General features: G+C 53.2%; 1 protein-coding gene across 1 annotated transcript in view; it reads left to right on the top strand.

The window, feature by feature from the left end:
• Positions 1-5,005: 5,005 nt before the first annotated feature.
• LOC113223393 (receptor activity-modifying protein 1) overlaps positions 5,006-22,932 on the top strand; it is a 35,902-nt gene continuing 17,975 nt past the window's right edge. Inside the window, exon 1 of the mRNA XM_026452855.1 lies at positions 5,006-5,141. Coding sequence (XP_026308640.1) covers positions 5,017-5,141 — 125 coding nt within the window. The 5' untranslated portion in view covers positions 5,006-5,016. The remainder of the gene's footprint in view (positions 5,142-22,932) is intronic.

Genomic DNA, 22,932 nt, shown 5'->3' with positions numbered 1-22,932 from the left:
CGTGCTCTCTTCAGTCCATGCCCCTTTGCAAAGTCGCCCACTCAGTGCTCAGTGGCGGTGACAATGGCCACGCACCCACTCTCCCAGGGCCCCTGTACTGCTGGGCACTAGTGTGGAGTGGCCAGGTGACTATCCAGGTCGTGGGACTCACGCGTGCCCAGTGAGAGCCCCCGAAGCCACTCCTGGGAAGCCTGAGGGAGGCAGACACCCTGAGGAAGCCCGCCTTCAGCCGGGGCTCCTGGCCCAGGGTCTCAGGGCCCCCACAGACACGGGGCACCCACAGCCTTTGGGGCTGCTGTTGGGGTCTCCGCAAGAGGTCACTGACCTCGTCATGCCTCCCACGTGTTCTGAGATAAGCGTGCCAGGGATTGCATCTGGGCTCTACCACTCCTGGGCTGCGTGACTCTTAACCCGTCTGAGCCCCTCTGTCCCTGCCGTAAGGGTTATTTGCGAGGATTAAATAGGCTAATAGCGGCCAGACACCGTGGCTCACACCTGTAATCCCAGCACTTTGGGAGACTGAGGTGGGACGATGCCCAGGAGTTCAAGACCAGCCTGGGCAACGTGGGGAAACCCCATCTCTACAAAAAATAGAAAAATTAGCCGGGTGTGGTGGCATGTGCCTCTGGTCCCGGGTACTCAGGAGGCTGAGGCGGAAGGATCGCCTAAGCCCAAGGAGATCAAGACTGCAGTAAACCATGATTGTGCTGCTGCACTCAGCCTGGGCAACAGAGCAAGACCCTGTCTCAAAATAAATAGGCTAATGGATGTCAGGGACTTAGGCCAGGACGTGGCCTGTGAGCTGAAGCTATCTGCACCCTGGACTGGCTGCTGGGAGGGAGCAGGGAGGCTTCAGGAATTTGCATGAACTTGTCCGAGAACCCGACCTGCACTCTCCGTTTAGCCACCACCCCAGCTGGGAGGAGGACAGTGATGGGGTCTGAGCTTCTCTCTCTACAAACCTAAAACACACAGCCGCAGAACTGGCCTTTCCTGCCCCATGTGGCACAGACCAAACATGGACGTCAGGTGCATTTGCTGAGTCTGAGACCCATCAGCTCTATGCCCCTCGTCTCCTTCGTCCAAACGTCTGATGAGCAGTGTCCAGGGGTCCCCTGTGGGGGGTCCGGCTGCCCCATAGTTCTGTCCCCACCCTGTCACTTTGCTTGAGGGGCCCTCCACCTTTGGGGTGCCTGCTATGTGTGCTCTTTTCAGGGGCGCTGGCCTGCTGTGGAGAGGGAGGCCACTGCTCTGAACTCCCCCAAGCAACACTGAGTTCCTAACTTAGGCACAGCTCGAGGAAAAAGGTTTCTGTCTTAACACGCCGAGTGCTGAGTGAGGAATGCAGCCGTCTACCCAGCAACCTCTGCACACGGCTTTTAAAGACATGATTTATGAATGATGACATTTGCAGTCACACAGAGGAATGGAACCTACTTGGCCCTGAATGGCTTGTTTTAAAACTTTGGCAATTTATTCTGTTTTAAAACTTTGATGTTACCTCTCTCTCCAAGGAAAGAAACCACATCAGTCTTGTTTAAGAAAAACCCAAGCATTCTTCGCCTATACCTAACAAATGAACCAGGTTTCCAGATTTGGCTGAACGGCTGCCCCTGGTCTCATCCCAGCTGTGGGACTCTGGGCTCGCATAGGGCGGGAAAGAAAGGGCAGCGTTGGTCAGGGAGGGCTCTGTCCCTAAGGAGCAAGGGACAATGGGCTGGGTATGGTAGTCCCGCCCCTTGGGAGGCACAGTGGCTGTAAGAGAGGTGGGGGATGCAGCATCCAGGAGAAACCAGCCCAGAGCCAGGCCAGGGTCAAGGCCACCAGACCAGCCCTGCAGCCAGACCAGGACAGGCGCTGCATGGGTGGTGGAAGCTAGAACTGGCTGGGCTGCAGGACAGGAAGGCCCAGTAGGTTGGGGGCAGGCAGCTGCTCTGGACAGCCCAGGGGACTGCAGGAGACTGACCTGAATATGACAGGGAAGGACACCCTGTGGCCTGGGGTGAAGGGACCACTGTCATTGTTTCTGGCCCCTGCACCTGCACTCCCCTCACCTGTTGGGGACCCCGCCAGAAGGAGCAGCTCAGCCTCCCCACGGGGACTGGCTCTGCGGGGCGGTTGTGCAGACCCCACTTCCCAGACCCTCCTGGGGACTTGGGAGCCACCAGGGTCCCTTTACCAGATCCTCCACTGCTCACACCAGCCCCGGTTGGTTTCTGTTGCGTGCAGCCGAGGATCCTGACTGAGGCACAGACGTGCCTGTTCATCTTCATTCGTCCTAAAAGCGGCTCTTCCAGAGGAGGAGGGGAGTCCGCAGTGGTTCGTGACCCTGGCACCCAATCTGTCCACTCCACGCAGGACAGCGTGAGGCACACTTGCTTCACTCCCAGGCAGAATGGCCACTGAGAAAGCCAGATATGGCTGTCTTACTTATTTGCTGCTTCATTTGACAAATATTAATGTGCAAAGCCGCTGGGTGCCAGGGAGGATGTATGCATGAGTCAGAAAGGAGAGGGAGATGAGAGGGCGGCCAAGAGGGTTCTGAGAAAAGAAAGAGACCTTCCACCAGCCCTGAGAGAGGCTCTGAGGAAATGGGCTGAGGGACAGGGTGGGGGATGGCTTCCCACGGGTAGGGTCAGCCAGGGGCCTCTTGGAGGACAGGGCAGCAGAGGAGGGCAGGTGGAACTGGGACCTGGGATTCACCAGAGAAAGGCAGTGAGCAGGGTCAGGATGCCAGGAGCAGTGAGGGGTGGGGGACAAACAGAGGGACGATTCTCCAAGTGCAGCTGGACAGGCAGCCTGGAATTCCTTCCAGGAGTTGACGAGTCAGTGTCTGAGCCCTCCTGAGCTCCTGGGAGCCCCTGGGGCATCACTGTCCCCAGTAGGTGGGCTTTCCTATGGGGCATTGTGATGGGGCAGGTGTCAGAAATAGCCCTTTCCCCAAGGCTGCCCTGACTGTGGGTGAAAGAAGCCCCCAGGGTGAGAGTGCATCCACAGTGGGACCAGCCGGCCCCCGGGGTGCACTCACGGTGCTGGTATGGACACGGTGGGGACACATCTGTGCTGTCAGGAAACAGCATGGCCTCAGGTGGGTCCAGAGACTCCTGAGGGGCCCCTGGGGTGCCGGAGGGAGACTGTTCTGCCCTCAGCTTTCTCAGGGGCAGATGCAGCTCCCTCTGTGGCCACAAACTCCAGTGCTGGGCGCTCACGCCAGGGGTCGAGGGTGTGTGACCCGCTGGAGTGGGGGGCGGGGGGACTCTGTCTCGCTTGCCAGCAGGTCCTGTCCTGAGCTCCTCCGAGGGGCTTTTTCCAGTCCCAGCCTTCCATGCAGGCCAACCGCACCCACATTCCTCCCTGGCTTCCTGGGCTAAATGTCCCTGATCCAACACACCTGGGTCTTTGGGACCCACTCATGGCCTCGGCCCAGGCCAGGGCTCAGCCTCCCCGGTCAGCACTCTGCTCTCTCTGGCAGCTGTGGGCCAGGCCAGTGCCCAGGTGTGCAGTGTGTGGGATCCATTCACCCTGACACCAGCCACCGGGCCTGGAGTGGTGCTCTGCCACAGCACCCCCACCCCACCACAGCCCTGCATGGCCACAGCACCGCCACCCCACCACAGCCCTGCATGGCCACAGCACCCCCACCCCACCACAGCCCTGCATGGCCACCTGCTCGCCCTCCCTCAGGTGCACCTCCAGGGACATCAGGCCCTTCCCTGTGCTTCCCGCCTCCCACCTGGTGCCCAGACCACTTGCTCTGCTCTCTGGTCCACACCACTTCCGGCCATGGGAACTGGGGCCCGGTTCTGAACCCCAAAGCCTCAGTTCCCGCATCTGTAAACTGCCGATCGTGGCCAGATCCACTCTGAGGTGGCTGCCGGTGAAGAGCTCCGGGGCGCCCGGCACATCAGGGCAGCTCCAGCTCCTCTGAGATCTACCCCGCAGCCCGAGGGGCCTCTCGAGCTCACACCCCTCCCTGGGCCACGTGCCAGAGACTGGTACTGCAGAACCCCACCCCCAATCTGCCTGCCCAAGGGCGGCCACCTCTCCTTGGGTGGGCTCCCTGGGCCCGAGGCTGCAAGGGACAGCTTGGTGTCCTCACTCATGAGGCCCAGGGTGGGGCCAGGCGGCGGGCTGCAGGGGCTGGATGCCCCCAGCGTCTCCCAGGGCAGCCCTGGCCTCCCAGCACCAAGCTCCTTCAGGGAATTCGGAAGGGCCAGGCCAGTAGGGGTGGGGCTGGGGGTCACCCCGGGCAGAGGATATGCAGCATGGCCTGGGGGGAAAAGGAGGGGGACCTGGGGACGGTGGGAGGGCCAGGAGCCAAGCTCTAAACAGGGAATGCAAACCCCCTGCCACCAGCTGCCCTACAGATGGGCCAAGAAAGCTGGGCTCAGCCTGAGGAGGAAGAAGAGGCCTGGTGGGTGGGGGACCAAGGTCCTTGCTCTCCCCGCCCACCCCCAGCCAGTAGCAAGCTACGCGGTAAATGAGTGAATTCTGATTCTGTGCAGGGCACCGCTGGGCAGGTCACTTTTGCTCTGCTGCATGGCTCGAGGCAGGAGGAGGGAGCACGGTTCGTGATTCCGTTTGTCAGCTCGGTTCATAGCCCGCAGATATTCAGACAGGAGATGTGCCTGCAGCTCCTGGGCTGGGGGGCACAGCACAGCCCAGCCCATGCCCAGGTACCAGCAGAACAGGGTCAGCCGGGCCCCTCTCATGCTGCCCATGCCTGGGGCAGCCCAGTGGCATTATGGGATGGGCAGTGCCCTGGCCCCAGCTGGCATGGGCACTGAGGGCCAAGCCACCTTTAGCAGGCAGGGAGGGCCTTTGCCAGGTCACAGGACGATTGATGAAGAGTGTCCGCTTGGAGCCACAGTTGCTCTCTCCAGGGGTCTCTCAGAGGCCCCATTCTCATGGAGCCTGGGCTGTGGGGAGCGGGTGGGTCGGCGGTGATGCCCCTAGGCCTCTGCTGCAGCCCATCACCTCTTCATGGTCATGTCTGTTGCAGCCCATCACCTCTTCATGGCCACTGCCTGCCAGGAGGCTAACTACGGTGCCCTCCTCCAGGAGCTCTGCCTCACCCAGTTCCAGGTGGACATGGAGGCCGTCGGGGAGACGCTGTGGTGTGACTGGGGCAGGACCATCGGGTGAGTCCCATGGCCGCTGGTGGGCAGGACACGGCTGGGGAGGGAGGGGGGCAAGCGGGGGAGGGGCGGACCACATGGGGGCCATGGAGGATCCTCTCTAGACCCTGGAAGGGTTCTTCCCCGGGGCGTGCCGGGATGAAGACAGGGGAGGGGGCCGGTGGCAGGTGGACGTGAAGAGTGGCGGTGGGAGGAGGCCGCGGCCTCAATAATCTCCTCTGGGTGGATGGTGGAGCCCTAAGGCAGGGGACGCAGAGGGTTCACACTGGGTCATGTCCAGCCAGAGATGCCCATGGCCACTCCAACGGCAGGCGCCTGGGGAATGACTGACAGTAGGGTCTCGTGCCCAGGTGGCCAGGTCTCTGACTGGAGCGTGGCTTCAGGGACATCCCTGCTGGTTCCCTCCATCCCCGTGGTCAGGCCAAAGCTGTCCTTCCCGGCCCCACCCTGTCCAGGGCTAAGAGCTTCTGGGAATGGAGCAGGCTGTCACTACCCACAGCCCCCAGCAGGACGACTTCAGCCAAACCCTTCCCTGCCTGGCCCGGTCCTCCTGCCCAAGGGGCCTTCTTCCCACTTGAGGGACTCCCTCATTGCCTCCCTCAGCCTCCTGGGTACTGGGCCCCCATCAGCAAGCCTGGGGGTTCTCCCCAGCAGGCCCAGGCTCCTCTGCCTCCAGAGCAGGGATCAGAACTCGGCATGTCCGCGATCGACTTTCGAGTCCTTGTTTCTGCCTCCGTGGGAGGTGCTGGGGTGTCCTGGGGCTGCAGTGGGTGAGTAGTGGGGTCCACAGGGGGTGCGTGGAGCTGACGGCCGCCGCCTCCCTGCCACGCGACCTTCGCATAGAGATCCGTCTGTCGGTTCACAGAGCAGCACGAGTCCTGGTGCCCCACTGATGACAAGCGCTTTCCCCAGTGCCTGAGAGAAAGGGAGCCGTGGGGACCAGTAGGGAGGGCTGGGGGCAGGGAGGAGGCCCTGGGGAGGGTCTTCACGGAGGAAAGGTTGCACCAAGGTCCCGCACCAAGAGTGCAGGTGGCTGTGGTGTCCCCTGAGGGTCCAGGACACGCCTGGCACATGTCTGTGGGATCGAAGATCCCTGGTTGGGCTCATCACCCCTCGCCTGTGGGCTGCGGGCTGGTGTGAGCACAGGGAGAAAGCCCATGGCTGGGTAGCTCCCACTACCCCTCTGGGCCTGGGTTTGGGCCTCCCTGTACCCTCAGAGCCCCGTTGGCCACAGCCTGCCCTCTTCTCCCTTACTGAGGCTGGCAGATGAGTGGCCTCTGTTTTCTCCCGTCGGCTGCGTGCTCTCTGCCCACTTCGTCCACCCCAGGGGACTCCTTCGGTCCCAGCAGAGTCCATGCTCAATGCACTGTTGTTGAGACAACTCTCTACCTTGGGAGCCCAAACTTTTTAAAAAGGAGGAAGGCATGGGGTGTATGCAGGTGTGCATCCTGGGATGTAAACAGCGGAAACTCCACACCCACTGCCCCGGTTCAGGTGGGAGAGGCCAAAGTCACGGCTCCAACCTCAAAGGGCCCTGGTAAGACACAGTGAACCAGGGAGCCCACCCCAACCCTCTGGGGTCTCTGGAGGCCTCCCTGTGCCCTCAGCAGGGTCTCCTCACTCTACTGTACTCAAGGCTTCTCCAAGATTTCAGGGTCTCCTTTTCTAAGCTGAAAAATGAGTTGAGCAGGGAGAGGTTGTTAAAAATCAGAACAGCCTGTTCTTTAGGCTAATTGGCTTTCTGCCACAGCTGAGTCATTTGTATTTAAATGAAGATTGCATGTTATTACTATCCAGGGAAGGCACAGTGGGGGGCCCCTGGAGAAAAGCACTCTCCCCGGCCTGCTTTGTGGAAGTGACGGTTGATTTGTATAGATTGATTGTGAACCAGAGGCCTGGCAGAAGACAGCAGGGTAACTAACGCACGCAACGTTCTACAGGCAGCCATGGCGGGGTGTCCTTAGAAATGGAAGCCACCACAGATGGCTTCCGAGAGTGCCAGAGCGCGAAGAGGAATAATTAGCACTGAGGCCAGAGAGAGTTCGCCATCCTTGGAGGAGCCGAGTGGCAATAGCTGGAACTACAGGAATTTTCTTTCTTTCTTTCTTTCTTTCTTTCTTTTTGTTATTATTATACTTTAAGTTCTAGGGCACATGTGCACAACGTGCAGGTTTGTTACATATGTGTACATGTGCACCCATAATGGGTGCAGCACACCAACATGGCACGTGTACACATACGTAACAAACCTGCACGTTGTACACATGTACCCTAGAACTTGAAGTATAATAATAATTTTTTTAAAAATCTAGCCAGGCACTGTGGCTCACACCTATGATCCCAGCGCTTTGGGAGGCCAAGGCGGGTGGATCAACTGAGGTCAGGAGTTCCAGACCAGCCTGGCCAACATGGTGAAACCCCGTCTTTACTAAAAATAGAAAAATTAGCTGGGCATGATGGCACACGCCTGTAATCCCAGCTACTCGGGAGACTGAGGCAGAAGAATTGCTTGAACCCAAGAGGTGGAGGTTGCAGTGACATGAGATCATGCCACTGCACTCCAGCCTAGGCAACAGTGAGACTCCATCTCAAAAAAAAAAAGCTGGGCGTGGTGGCGAGCACCTGTAGTCCCAGCTACTGGGGAGGTTGAGGCAGGAGAACGGCGTGAACCTGGGAGGCGGAGCTTGCAGTGAGCCAAGATAGCGCCACTGCACTTCAGCCTGGGTGACACAGCGAGACTCCGTCTAAAAAAAAAAAAATCAAGATATTTTAGGAACCAAGAAGGAAAAGTCCACATCACAACAGCATCTCAGCACGTTGGCCCAGGCCTGCCAGCCCCTGGGGTCTGCCTTTGGCAGAATGATGCCCCCCAGAGATGTCCATGCCTAATTCCTGGAACTGTCAGTATGTCACATTACACGGTAAAGGGGAATGAAGTCACAGACGGAACTGGCGACACTAACCAGGTGGCTTTGAGATGGGAGAATCCGGATCGTCCGGGGGGCCCAGTGCTATCACAAGGCCCCTTAAGTTGGTCCCAGGCTTGGCTATTGGAGAGCCTTTTCTGTGTCTTTTTGACATTGCCCCTGGCTGTTTTTGAGCACTTACTTTCTTCCGGTACCACAAGATGTTCCAGGCTTATCTTATACATTTTGTGCCCCAGCCCTGAAGTCAGTCATTTCTCCAAGGAACCCTGGTTCCTTTTGTTGGAGAATGGTATCTAGAGACCAAGCCGTATATGTGTATGTGTGGGTACACCCACCCCAGGGATTGAGATGGAACCCACGGAACCATACAGGTGCTAGAATAAAACATGGGTGAATCCCTGTTTAAGCCATGGTATTGAGAAAGGCTGGGTAAAACAATATTGTTTCAAAAAATTGGCTTGCCTGATCGCGGGGCCCAGCGGGCCAGCAGGCTGGAGGTTCTTGGGAGCTGATGCAGGATTCTTGAGGCAGAATTTCCGAACGCGCTGGTAAGGCCTTCCCGTTGGCTGGGCGAGGCCCCACCCCCAGCATCAAGGATTATCCCCTTAAAGACAGCTGATGATAGATGTTAACCACATCTCCCAGATACTCCCACAGTGACATCTAGATGAGTGTTTGACTGAGTCCCTGGGTACTCTGGCCAAGTTGGCACATAAAGCTAATCATCACACTGGTTCCGGGGCAGAGCTCCCTGCGCAAAGGTGTGTTCGGACAACTGGCACTGCCCCTCCTCCTACTGCCCCTTCCCGTTTCTCTCATTCCTTTCCCCTGTTCCCACCCAATTCCTGTGGGCAACTTATCTCATCAGTTTCTGGTCTTTCTTTCCTGTATATCTTTGGCGCAAATGAGCAGATGCCTGCATTTTTTTTCTTATATCCCCTTCTTTCTTGTATAAAGGGTTGTATACTAATGACACTCCTTTGTACTTTGGTTTTTCTTCACTTAACAGCATAATCTGGAAATCTGTCCTTGTCAGTGCAGAGGGAGCCTCCTCCTTCATTTTTACAGCTGTATAGTACTCCGCCGTGCAGAGTTTTTCAGCCATTTTCCTTTCAGCCGGGGCAGAAGCCAAGCGAGCGGAGGCACTTAGGTTGTGGCCAGTGTTTTCCCATTCCGGCATCGACGTGAGTGGCCTCATGCATCCGTGTTCTCCCAGCACTGGAGCTGACTGTTCAGAATAGATACCCGGAAGTGGAGTCGCAGGACCAGAGGTGAGAGCAGGAGGAACGTGTTAGGTTTTGCAACGTCCCTCCAGAAGGCTTATGCCAGTTTGCGTTCCCACCAGCAGCGTGTGGGGTGCCCGTTTCCCCAGACCCACCGACAGACTGTATTGTCATACAGTAGAAGTGTCGCTGTCTGATAAGTGACAAACGATGTCTCAGCAGCATGTGAATTTGCATTTCTGTACTTAGGAGCGAATCTGAACATCTTTTGTCTGTTTACAGGTCGTTCTTTTATCTTTTTGGCAAATTGTATCTTTTCCTATTTTCTATCAGGTCCTTTTTGAGGAGTTCTTTGGATGTGAGATGAGAGGTTAGGCCTCTGTCTCTCATGTACAGTAGATATTCTCTCCTAGTTTGTTGGTTGTCTTTCAACTTTGATTTTTGGTGTTTTTGTTGCCACACAATTTTTTTAATGTCGTCAAAACCATCCCTCTTTGATCGCCTCTGGAGTGGAGTCATAACGTAAAGCCCCTTCCTTCCCACATTAAGGGAAAAGAGGGATTGGCCAGGTTTTCTCTATCCTGTGTGATCCCACTGGTTCCATCCAAATCCTTGGCCCATCGGAGTTTATTCCAGTTTATTCTTGTGTATGGTGTGAACTATGATTCAAATGTTATCTTTTTCTGGATGGGCTACCCACTTGTCCCATTTATGCAAATGTCCATCTCTGCTCCCGGTGACCTGAGATGACACCTTCGTCATGCACTAAGTTTCCCTGTGCACTTGGCCCGTACCTTCTTAAATCATCCCTTTCCCAAACCTTCCTCATCTCACCTGGATCTCATATTGATTTATTCTCCAAACTATCAATGAGTCCTCACCGCCTACTGAACGTTTACCTAATTGTCCCTTAACTTATTCCAAGAAACGCATTAACAGTAGCTGGCGTTTATTACCACGTGCCGGGCTTTGTGTCGAGCACGTAACTTACGTTGACTTATTCAGGTCAGCAGCAGCCTGGCGGAGGTGGAGCTGTTGTGATTGCTGCTTCACCTGCCTAGGCTCGCACAGCTGGTACCCATGGCGCCCTCCTGGTTCCCAGCGGAGGTGGAGGGATGCCCTGCCTCCATATAACTGTAGCCTCCTGAGATGGGGATACCAGCCTTCAGGTGCTGCCTCCACCCTGGCAACGTCCCCACCAACCTGGTGCGGTCCATCACATTGAGACACTGTCAAGCCTGGCAGTGGGCCAAGGGCAGCCTTCCAGGGGTCTCCTGTAGCAGTGAGGGTCTGGGGTTCTAGGGTGGGCACGTTTGTCCAAGTGATTGGTGGAGCAGAAGAGGGCCCTGGAGAGAACACAAAGGCACAAATAGGGTGAGAGGCGCTAGGCTGCCTGCAGGCAGGCCATCACCAGGTGTGGGCAGGTGGCACTGTGTCTGCTGGATGAGCGGGACCCCAAAGCGAGGCCGACCAGCAGACAGCCAGACAGCCGGCTGCTCTCAGGGGCTGCTCCCGACCGAGCAGGGTCCCAGCTGGTCTCAAGGACTGTGAGCCAGGCAGGTGACCTGATGGGGGACGTAGGCTCTGGGAAAGGCCCTTCTCTAAGCCAAGTGCAGTTGAGGCTTGGCAGCTGGGGCAGAAGGCAAGCAAGCAAAACCAGGCAATTATTGGGGTCTGGTATCCAAAACCAGGCTGACATGGAGGGCAGGGGACACTGAAGGCAGGAGCCGCAGGCCAGAGCCGCCACATGCCTGCTGCCCAAAGTCATAGCTGTCCCGGGGCCCTGGGCTGGGCCTGCAGGTATCTTGGTATATGGCAGAGGGAAGCTTCCAGACTCTTCTGAAATCAGAGATCTCATTTAACAACAGCTGTGTGTCAAAGGGGACTCACCTTCCCATGAGTGACACAGACAAATGCGGCCGGCCAACCTTTTGTGGGATACACACACAGGAGTAAGTGGGGACTGAGACCTGCTCGTTCCAGCTCCTGGTGCCGGCCTGGCAGGCTTGCCTCCTCTATCAAAGCAGATGGGAAGGAGGGCCCCTGTGACCCCTGCTTTACTCGGGACATTGAATAGAAGTAACAAGTGAATGGAAGACTCCTCATGGCCTGGTGCAGTGGCTCTTGCCTATAATCCCAATACTTTGGGAGGCCAAGGCAGAAGAATTAGTTGAGCCCAGGAGTTTGGGAACAGCCTGGACAACAAAGTGAGACTCCATCTCTACAAAAAAACTAAAACTTAGTTGTACATCTTGTTGCACACCTGTAGGCCCAGCTGCCTGGGAGGCTGAGGCAGGAGGATCACTCAAGCCTGGGAGGTCAAGGCTGCTGTGAGCCACGATGGCACCACTGCACTCCAGCCTGGGTGATAGAACCAGACCAGGGCCTGTCGTGGGGTTGGGGGTGGGGAGGGATAGCATTAGGAGAGATACCTAATGTAAATGACGAGTTGATGGGTGCAGCACACCAACATGGCAAACGTATACATGTGTAACAAACCTGCACGTTGTGCACATGTACCCTAGAACTGAAAGTATAATTTTAAAAAAAGAGAGAGAGAGAGACTCCTCTGCACAGAGTCATTCTTGGGTCCCTGCCCTGGCTGTGGGTCTGCTTTTTTTTTTTCTCTCTCATTTAGGGTTTGTAGCCACCGCACTTGCCCTTGGACCTTAGGTGCCCGGCGTGGGTCTGCACACAGGTGCTTGCTGGGCTCTGACAGCCCTTGCCCTGACCGTGACCCCGCTCCTCTGCTCATCCTGTTGCTTTATTACCTGGTTGGTGGATTTTGTCAGGTTGTTTGTTGTGAGCAAGGCTTGGGGGTGATTCCTGAGCCCTCTCTAACATGTGTGGGGTGTCTTCCACTCAGCTGCATGGAACAGGTCCCTGAAAAGTGGCCGAATAAGGTCAGCAGGGCCAGGCTCCCCTGCAAGCTGGTTGGTGTGTCATTTACCAGGGGTTATCATCTTATTAAGCTGCAGCCTTGGTTTGCTGATGGAGGCATAATGTGATTTAATGTATTAACTGGGGCTGCAATCGAATTTGAGGAGGTATAGAAAACATGACTGGAATGTCTCCCTCAAATGAGAGAGAAATGTCTCTCTCATTTCCAGAGACCTTCCTGTGGGTGTAGGGGAGGGAGAGAGAAGGCAGAACAGAGAAGAGAAGAATCTGGAATGTGCTGGACTCAGCTGTAAAACATGGGTTTTAAGAAGCCTCACATCAGATTTCCTCACCCAAACAACAAATGCTCGGTTGATTTAAGAAGGAAGTGGCCACGCCTGTCCCCCACCCGATACAGCTTCAGGGTCTGAGTGCCATCTTAGGCAGGGGAAAGGTGTCCTGGGGGAAGATGCCAGAGGGATGGGGCCACAGCCTGCCCTGCGAGGCTTCCGAGGTCACTGGGCCCCAGAGAACCAGACTTCACTTCCATACCAGCTGGGATGCCCCCATCCGTCTGCCCTAAAGCTTCCAGGTTTGTAAATACTGACCATGGCAGCCTCAGGTCACCTCAGCTTCGGTTACCTGAGGCTGCCACTGTGGATCCTGCCCTGCCCTGCTGACCCCCTGCTGGGCAATGATGGGCCCTCCCCCAGCCCCAGGAGCTGCCCAGAGGATGGGGCTCCAGGCCCCTGGGAGTGGGGCTGCAGCCGGGCGTGGTAATTGCGGGACGGGAGACAAATGTCTGCAGTGCCTGCTGTGGTACTGCGGCTCAGCATGGCCAGCGCCAGGCATGACGTTCTGGGTCCACACGCTGTTGACTTGGGCAGGGTACACCAACACCTCGGGGTTCTTCCCAGCCTGCTGCATCTCCCTCCTGCTGCTGCCTTTGTGTCTCCTGCTAAAAGAGTCAAGTCAGGAAATTCTTCAGAACTCAGCAGCAACATGGGAACAGCTGCTTGTGTTTTGAATTTCAGCAGGAACTGAGAGGCAGGCTTCTTCTGAAATCACGAGGGCTCTCTGGACTGAGGGAGTGGCGTCCTTCTGGATTCCTGCTGAGCTCGATACCCCGCGAGGTCTCGGGATGGGCTGTTTACAGAGTCCTGCCCACCGCCTGCCCCGGCCCCGCCGGGCACTGGCGCCCCCCCCCCCCCCACCTCCCTGAGGCCTGTCTTGTGCATCAGGAGCTCCCAGCACAGCATCTGGGGCTGCCTCGGTGCCCTCATGGTTTTGTTCATGGAGGTGTCCGCCCTGGAACTTGCCACGTGCCCACAAGCACTGGGGCCCCTCTGTGCTTTTGCTGGTGGCTGTGGTGCTGGTGTCCCTGTGTGTGCTGATGGAATAGCGTGGGCTCCACGAAAGGCCCGCAGGCGCGGACAGGACAAATGGCAGTGCCCAGCACAGCCAGGTCTCAGGATCCAAAGGTGAGCACTGCCCAGGCCGAGGCTGCCTTTCCTGCCCACCACCCTCCCTGCCCACCGCCACGCCAGCTCTCCTGCCGCGCCCCTCTCTGTGTGGTCTGCACTGGGCATGAAGCCAGTTCTGGTGAGGAAAGCCCTGGCCGGATGCCTGTTCCCCCACCCTCTGCGCCCCGCCCCCCCATGGGAGAATCTTTCCAGGCATCTGCAGAGCACACCCCAGGGACACAGAAACCCGGCTGCTGACCCCTGACCTCCCGGGGCCTTCAGCGCTGACAGCCAGCCCAGCGGGAGGTGGAGGAGCAGGAAGAGCCCCTGGGAGCCAGGTCCTCGAAGACTCCAGGCTGTGGCTTACAGAGGAGAAGGGGGCGGAGGAGGAGAGACGGAGGTGGCTGTGCCAGGAAAGCCATCCAGCTCGCACAGTCTGGCTCCCCTGAGGATGCCACTCCTGAGGCCTGCACAGGCATCAGCTGGGGTGCGCGGTCCCCATGGGGAAGGGCTGTAGACACTGCTGTCCAGAGCTGGGCAGGGCGGGGCAGTGGCTGGGGAGAGGCCGGCCCTGCCCAGGCCGCCCCTCGAGGGTGTCATTCCACCTTCCTCGAGTCTACCTGGCGCGAGTGGCCGCGGTTGTACAGGGAGCACCTTCTGCTGGTTTTCAGCACTGGGGAAATAAACCAGGGCTCAGAGCCCTTGGCAGCCGCCCCTGGAATGTGTTCAGGTCAGGGTCGCCTCACTTAACGTGTGTGCTCCGTGGCAGGTTCTGACGAGGATCCCCAGAGGATCTGATGACACCTGCCTGCTGGGCTGGGGGGCTCTGGGATGGGGAGGAGGAGCCCCGTTTCCCTTCTCGGAAAGCTCTGGGAGAAATGCATCTGTGAGGACCCACAGCAGAGGAGCCCTCATGCTGGCGGAGCTTGGAGGCTGGGGCTGGGGCGGGCGACTGCGGGCCTCACCCCTCCACACCCAGGGACCACTGTGTCATCCTCAGCACCTTTTTATCTGAAGTCTCTGGCCCGGGGGGAGGCACAGATGGAGAGACCTTCTCAGACCCTGGGGTGACTTAGTGCTGAGTGTGGCACTGAGCCCACCATGGCATCTTTCCCATCAGGTGATGAACTGCCTGGTTTCACATCCTCCTGAGTTTGGGGATGAAATCAGGCCTGTGCGTCAACATGAAAGGTCAGACATGGGGTGACGCTAAGCAGATCCCGGCAGTGAGTGAAAGGGTGGGCAGGTGGAATATGTCCGGTGGTGGGGGCTCGTTGCAGCTCAGCATCCACCCCCACCTCCCCTGTGCACACTCGACTGCGGTAGCCATGCCCCCAGAAAGCCCTAGAACCATCCAGGCTGTGCAAACGGGACTTGGCTGTCCTGGGACACAGGCCAGCTCGTGCACACGGGGCTTCACTGAGCCCTGAAGGCGGCCTCCTGGGCTGCCTACGGGGAAGGGGCGGGGGTGGGGGGAGAGAGGATGAAGATGTGCCCTTGTGTGCAACACCCCTGGCTGTGGGTCCGTGTGAGGAGGGTGGCGGGTGGAGGATGGAGCAGATGCCCCTTCCTAATGCTGACCTTCACTCCAGCCCCCAGGCTGGGCCATGGCACCTCCCAGGATCTATCCATTCATCACTCAGATGGTAGCAGATGGTAGACATCTCCCAGGCACCGGCAGGGCCAACAACATTCTGGGTCCCCTGTGGGAGGGCCTCCAGGGAGCGGTGGCACCTCGCAGCCTTCCCCGTGCGTAATTTGAGGACACTGAGTGTCTTGTGGGACCTAAGCACAGGGTGCCCTTTGGGCTGCGTCCTGGGACAGGCCTTGGGTCTGAGTCCACTCTTGCTTCAGCTTCTTGTCTCAATCAAAAAATGGAGCATGCACTTTCTGAAAAAGAGACTGAGTTTACCCTCAGTGCCCAGGCAATGGGGGCCGCCTCCCTCCAGGGCCGGCCACACCGGCCCGCTGTGGTTCCCTACTCCTGCTCGAGTTAAAGCCATTTCCCAGGTCTTGCTATTAGAAACTATGCAGCCAGGCGCAGTGGCTCACACCTGCAATCCCAGCACTTTGGGAGGCCAAGGTATGTGGATCACTTGAGCCCAGGAGTTCAAGACCAGCAAAAACCACGAAGCTACAGAAAATGTAAAAATTAGCTGAGTGTAGTGGGCGCACCTGCAGTCCTAGCTACTGAGGAGGCTGAAGTGGGAGGATCGCCTCAGCCCAGGAGGTAGAGGCTGCAGGAAGCCATGGCCCTGCCACTGCATTCCAGCCCAGGTGACAGAGTGAGACCCTGTCTGAAATAAATAAATGACAACACTATAAGACCTTGTGTACATATATCCTTTGTTTTTTTTTTTTTAAATTAATTTTGTTGTTAAACATTCCTGGGAGAAGTAATTCATGTAAGTGGGCTTACTGTAGCATGTACCATGAACATTCTGTGGTTTTGGAGGGTTTTTTTGAGATGGAGTCTCACTCTGTCGCCCAGGCTGGAGTGTAGTGGCACAATCTCGGCTCACTGAAACCTCCGCCTCCTGGGTTCAAGCGATTCTCCTGCCTCAGCCTCCCGAGTAGCTGGGATTACAGGTGCCCGCCACCACGCCTGGCTAATTTTTTGTATTTTTAGTAGAGACAAGGTTTCACTATGTTGGCCAGGCTGGCCTCAAACTCCTGATCTCGGGTGATCCACCCACCTCTGCCTCTCAAAATGCTGGGATTACAGGTGTGAGCCACCGTACCCGGCTCAAGAACCCATTCTGTGGTTCTTGATAGATGTTTGCCATTTGTTCCTCTAAAGAATTTTACTAGTTTATAATTCTATCAGCAACATATGAAAATGCCTATTTCCTCATAGGTTCATGAGTATTGAGTTTGTAGAGATTTCGTTTTTGCAGGTCAAAAGGAGATTTCCTCTTTGGTTTTAATTTGTATGTCTTTGGCAATTAGGAAAGTTGAACTAATCTCTGACAGTTATTTGGAATTTGTTTTTTCTCAAGTGCAAGTTACGTCACCATGACCTTTCCTATTTGTCCTGTGAGTCATTGTGCTTTTTTCCTTTTTTTAAGACTTTATTTTTTAGAGCAGTTTAGTTTCACAGCAAAATTGAGAGGAAAGTACAGAGATTTCCCATATGCCCATTGGAGGTATTTTTAATCTTCTTTTACAAATTCTTTTTTTTTTTTTTTTTTTTTTTTGAGACGGAGTCTCCCTCTCTTGCCCAGGCTGGAATGCAGTGGCACAATCTTGGCTCACTGCAACCCCTGCCTCCCGGGTTCAAGTGATTCTCCTACCTCAGCCTCCTGAGTAGCTGGAAATACAGGTACCCGCCACCACGCCCAGCTAATTTTTTATATTTTTGGTAGAGACGGGGTTTCACCATGTTGGCCAGACTGGTCTCGAACTCCTGACCTCAGGGGATCCACCAGCCTCAGCCTCCCAAGATTATAGGCATGAGCCACTTTGCCCAGCCACAGATTCTTAAAGAATATATATATTAACTGTTTGCCATTGTGCTCTAAATATTTTCTTGTTTCGTTTGTGTTTCTTTTGATGTTCATTTTCCACATTGTAGTTAATTAGCTAATCTGTGAACACATGGATGCTCCGATTCACCCCTCATCGGTCAGTGGCCGCGTGATCTCTGCATAACCGTGACTGTCCGCAGACTCCATTGTCTCAGTTGTGAGAGTCATATGCCCACAAGATTATGTTCTGTGATTTTGTAGTTGTTGTGTGTTTTGAAATGATATTTATCTTCTTAACACAGTGGATGGACAGAAATGAATTTCCTTCCCACCTCAATTATCCTAACAGAATTTGTTAAATAATGTTGCCAACCTCCATTGTTTTGTGTTGCTTAACTTAACACAGAATACCTTCCTATGTGCATTAGAGTCTATTTGAAATAAATTTTACTTACATTTTGGGGTCGTACCACGCCATTTAAATTACCACAACTTTACAATATTTCCTACAATTTAGAGGGCCTCTCCTAACCGTGTTTCATTTTCATCATATTTTACATTATGTTTTGCATGCTTTGATATATTTTCTGCCTATTTTTCCAAAAGAACTTAAGAATCATGTTGCTAAACTCCATAAAAAGTCATTGCAGCCTCGACCTCTTGGGCTCAAGCAATCCTCCCACCTCAGCCTCCCAAATAGCTGGAACTACAGGCATGTGCCACGACACCCAGCTAATTTTTATTTTTTGTAGAGACGAGGTCTCCCTATGTTACCCAGGCTGGTCTTGAATTCCGGGCTAAAGCGATCCTCCTGCCTCATCCTCCCAAAGTGCTGGGAGGTTTGTTTGACGGGTTGTTACCTGATACTGCTTTTTAGCGAATAGTAGGCAAGCTACCATGGACTGTGGGGACCAGGCATGCAGTGCCAAGTGGGGCCCACCTGCAGGAACCCCGCTGGCTGCATCCCTACTTCAGCGCTATAAGCCTCTGTGGCCTCCGCAGTACAATGGGTATAGAAAGTGATGAATAAGAAAGCTCCGGATTTTCCTCTTTGTGTTTCCTTAATCAGGTTTTAGGGTTAGGATCATGTTAGCCTAATGGAATAGATATGCTAGCTGACCATTAGAATCAAGGTGGGAAATGATTTTTTTTTTTTTTTTGAGACATGGTCTCACTCTGTCACCCAGGCTGGAGTCCATTGGTGTGATCTTGGCTCACTGCAACCTCTGCCTCCTGGGTTCAAGTGATTCTCCTGCCTCAGCCTCCTGAGTAGCTGGGACTACAGGCGTGCACCACCACACCCGGCTAGTTTTTGTATTTTTGGTAGAAATGGGGTTTCACTGTGTTGCCCAGGCTGGTCTCAAACCCCTGGGCTTAAGTGATGCACCCACCTTGGCCTCCCAAAGTGCTGAGATTACAGGCGTGAGCCACCGCACCCAGCCAGAAATAATTTGTGACGTGAGAATTACTTATTCCTTAGAAGTTTGAATGAATTCATCACTAAGACCATCAAACTTCAGTAATTTGGGGGATTTCCTTCTCCAGTTACTTCCTCCACTGTTGATTTATTTTGCCTTTCTAGCTCTTGTTTTAACGGTTATCTTCATCTGTGTTTATTTGGCCTGTGTCCTTCAGATTTCTCAGTTAACTGAAACATGATGTGTAGTATTTCTTTACATGTTTAATATCCCTTAGATTCAAGTTTATGCCTCCATTTTTGTTTTTTTCTGTTTTTCTTCTTTCCCCTTTTTTTCCTTGTTTACATGCTATTTCATTCATCAAAAGGAACCGAGGAGGCCCACTTCTTCATTAACCAAACATGCCCCTTTTTGTAGTCTTTAGAAAATAGGCTACATTTTGCATCGCCTTGTCTTTTCTAAATTTTTTTCTTTATCATTCACTTGCCCCCTTTTCCCTTTTTTTAAATTGCTTCTTTCCTAAGATATGATTTAAATCCTTAGTTCATCATTTTTCTCACTTTTCTTGAACATAATAAAGGCATTCAAGGCTGTGATGTTTTTCTCTAAAGACCTTCCTCATTCATCACTTTCTATAGATTTTGATATGTTAGTTTTTTTCATTGTATTCTCTTTTTTTTTTTTTTTTTTTTTTTTGTGAGACAGAGTCTCGCTGTGTCGCCCAGGCTGGAGCGCGGTGGCGCGATCTCGGCTCGCTGCAACCTCCGCCTCCTGGGTTCATGCCATTCTCCTGCCTCAGCCTCCTGAGTAGCTGGTACTACAGGCACCCGCCACCGCACCCGGCTAATTTTTTGTATTTTTAGTAGAGACAGGGCTTCACCATGTTAGCCAGGATGGTCTCGATCTCCTGACCTCGTGATCTGCCCGCCTCGGCCTCCCAAAGTGCTGGGATTACAGGCGTGAGCCACCATGCTTCGCCCATTGTATTTTCTGATTAGACAGCTATTGTCTTCTTGACTTTCTTCTTAAGACAATTTTTTCCTTAGGTAAGTATATTTTAAAATATACTACTACTATTTCTGTTTGTTCTTTATCTCTTTTTTTGCCAGAGGGAGGAAATGTAGCCTGAATCATTTCTGCTTTTGTATTTTTATGGAGATTTTATTTGAGACTAGTATATGATGACTTTTTGTGCACATACCATGAATACTTGAAAAATAATAAATTATCTGTTTATTCCATGTAATCCCCACCAAAACGACCATTAATGTTACCTTGTTTTGATCTTCAGCTCCTTTATGTGTTGCTGAATTTCTTATGTAGTTGATAATGAAGTATTTTATTTTTATAATCATACTTTTATCATTTCTACTTCCTTTTTCTTGGAGGTATTTTCATATATGTTTTGCTCTGTCTTTATGGCATTTAGATTCCATGTAATTATGCTGCCATCACCCATGCCTCTCATCCTGATACCTCTCCTTATCACATGTAATCATTTTTGCTTTGAATTATTTTTTGCTTCATATTAACATTGAAATCCCAGCATTTCAACTACTTGAAGTTTACTGATAACTCTTTTTAGTCTTCCTGTTTTGTTTTAATGACCTCTCTTGCCTACAGCTTATTGCTGGATTTCATTTTTTCTTCTGCAGAATGGTGAGCCTTTTAACAAAGGAAATGAAGTTGTATTTTTTCAATCTTCAGGCACTCCAATTTTTGTCTTCTTAATTTTTATCTTTCCATGCTGATTACTTTTCTTTCCATTGTTGAAACACCATGTGTTTCTTCTTTTCTTTCTTTTTTTTTTTTTTTTTTTTTTGTTGAGACAGGCTGGAGTGCAATGGTGTGATCATGGTTTGCTGCAGCCTTAACCTCCTGGGTCCAAGTGATCCTCCCACCTCAGCCTCCCAAGTAACTGGAACTACAGGCATGCACCACCTCATCTCGCAAATTGTTTCTATTTTTTGTAGAGGTGGGGTCTCACTATGTTGCCCAGGCTGGTCTTGAACTCCTGGGCTCAAGCAATCCTTCCATGTTGGCCTCTCAGACTGTTGGGATTACAGGTGTGAGCCACCGTGCCCAGCCTGTGTTTTCTCTTTTATTATTATTGAAATATTGGCAAGCTATTTTTCATTCAACCAGCCATGAAATGTGAAGCAAACAGATGTTCTTATCTTGTATTTATTACCTTACATTGTCCAGCCACACACTTTGGCCTCCCCTGTGTGAGAGAACAGGAATCTCTGGGTTTGGGGCTTCCCTTCCCATCTCTCTCTCTCTCTCCCCCCGCCCCATTCTTCTCTCGCCTCCCCCACTTCTTCCTTCTCATTGATTGCAATTAATGTTCTAAAACCTACTTTGTCCTTTCTTCTATGTAATTTGGTTTTTAATTTTTATGCTGTTTTTCTGACAGTTGCACTATTTGCATACTTTCATCAGTAATAAGCCTCGCTCTGATAGGGCTCTTGTTTACTTATCTTTGCAAATAGGTTGTTAATTCAAGCATGTCTTATTTTTAGCATCATTCCCTTTTACATGTTACCTTTTAAATTCAGGCGATTATTTCAAGTGGGTCCTAGAAATAAGCCATGTGATTAATACATTCTCAGGATTCAACAATTTCTAAGGAGCTCTCTGTCGTCTTTGCAACATGAGTGACAGCTTGGCAAGATAATAAATCTCCAAGGAGCAACTTTGTTCTGTGAAGTTCGTGTAGCTGTTGTTCCATTGTCTCCGGGTGTTTGGGATGTCATCAGAGAAGGCAGAAGGGGTTGTGATTTATGTATATTTTTAAAATCTGACCTCCTCCTTCCTGGCGTGGTTGCTTGCAGTATTCTTTTCAGTTTAAACATTTTGTGAGAACTTGTTTTGCTGATGGCCTCGTTGAGCCTGCAGAGGCTTTGGTGTGCAGAGTGCAGTTTCCTCCTCAGACTCCTTTCTCCAGGAGCAGACCCTGACATTCCCCGATAGCTGAGGTTTCCAAACCTGGTTCCTCCAACCCCTCCTCTAGCCCCTCCGTGCTCCACTGGAATTATTTTTGCCTTCTTTCACTTCTTTGTCATGTCTTGCACTGTTTCTACCTGTATATGTTACATCCTCTTTCCGGATACGTTTTTCCAGATAATCTGTTTTTATTTTCTGCAATGCAAATTCTGCTTTTTACTCTTTCCAAAGTAGTTTCAGCCGGGTGTGGTGGCTCACACCTGTAATCCCAGCACTTTGGAATACCAAGCAGGTGGATCACTTGAGGTCAGGAGTTTGAGACCAGCATGAACAACATGGCAAAACCGTGTCTCTACTGAAAATACAAAAATCAGTCGAGCATGGTGGCGTGCACCTGTAGTCCTAGCTACTCGGAGGCTGAGGCAAGAGAATTGCTTGAACCCAGGAGGTGGAGGTTGCAGTGAGCCAAGATTGCGCCACTGCACTCCATCCTGGGCGACAAGTACAAGATTTTGTCTCAAAAAAATAAATAAAAATAAAAATAGTTTGTTTTCTTTTTTCTTTTTTCTTTTGTGATACCGTCTCCCTCTGTCACCCAGGCTGAAGTGCAGTGGCGTGATGTCAGCTCACTGCAACCTCTGCCTCCCAAGTTCACATGATTCTTGTGCCTCAGCCTCCCTAGAAGCTGGGACTACAGGTGCATGCCATGATGCCCAGCTAATTTTTTGTATTTTTAGTAGAGACAGGGTTTCGCCATGTTGCCCAGGCTGGTCTTGAACTCCTGACTTCAAGTGATCGGCCCACCTTGGCCCTTCAAAGTCTTGGGATTACAGGCGTGAGCTGCTTCGCCCGGCCTAAGGTAGTTTTTAATTAGGATATTGTGATTTAAACTAATTATACGGCAATGAATGAGAGTTTCCTTTATCCCCAAGCCTAATGGACAATATTAACTCACCTCTTTACAGGGAGGCTGGATTTCTGCCATTGTGGGAAGGAGGCAGGAGGAGCCGGGGGCGGTGCTGGGGTGGGAGCTAGGCCAGGGCGAGGCTGTCTGTGGAAGGGCCCTTTGGGCAGCTCGCAGGCCATATGTCCTCAGACCTGGGGCAGCCAGGACAACCAGGGAATGTTGCTGACAGGCAGCGCCAGCTCCTGAATCCCCTGCCCGAGATGGACCTGGCTCGGGGGTGAGACGCCCCCCGCCACCCCTCCATCCCTCCATCCCTCCATCCCAGAAGCCAGGCGGGCCTGAGGCTCTGTGGGTCCCCACCACACTTATTTCTTGGCATCTTCACCCTCCTGGTGCACTGTGGCAGTTCCAAGGCCCAGGCTCTGCAGGGCGGCTTTTGAATTGTGGAGAAGCCCCTGTATGGCTGGAACCTTCTCCCCTGCTTGGGTAAGGGTGGCTCCCTGTGGTGCACAAACACGTTCTGAGACTGAACAGAGGGCCACGTGTTCACAGGAGGTGAGACA

This window comes from Piliocolobus tephrosceles, unplaced genomic scaffold (assembly GCF_002776525.5).
Source record: "Piliocolobus tephrosceles isolate RC106 unplaced genomic scaffold, ASM277652v3 unscaffolded_41187, whole genome shotgun sequence".
In the NCBI taxonomy this organism is placed as follows: domain Eukaryota; kingdom Metazoa; phylum Chordata; class Mammalia; order Primates; family Cercopithecidae; genus Piliocolobus; species Piliocolobus tephrosceles.
This window is presented reverse-complemented; position numbering and strand designations above follow the sequence as displayed.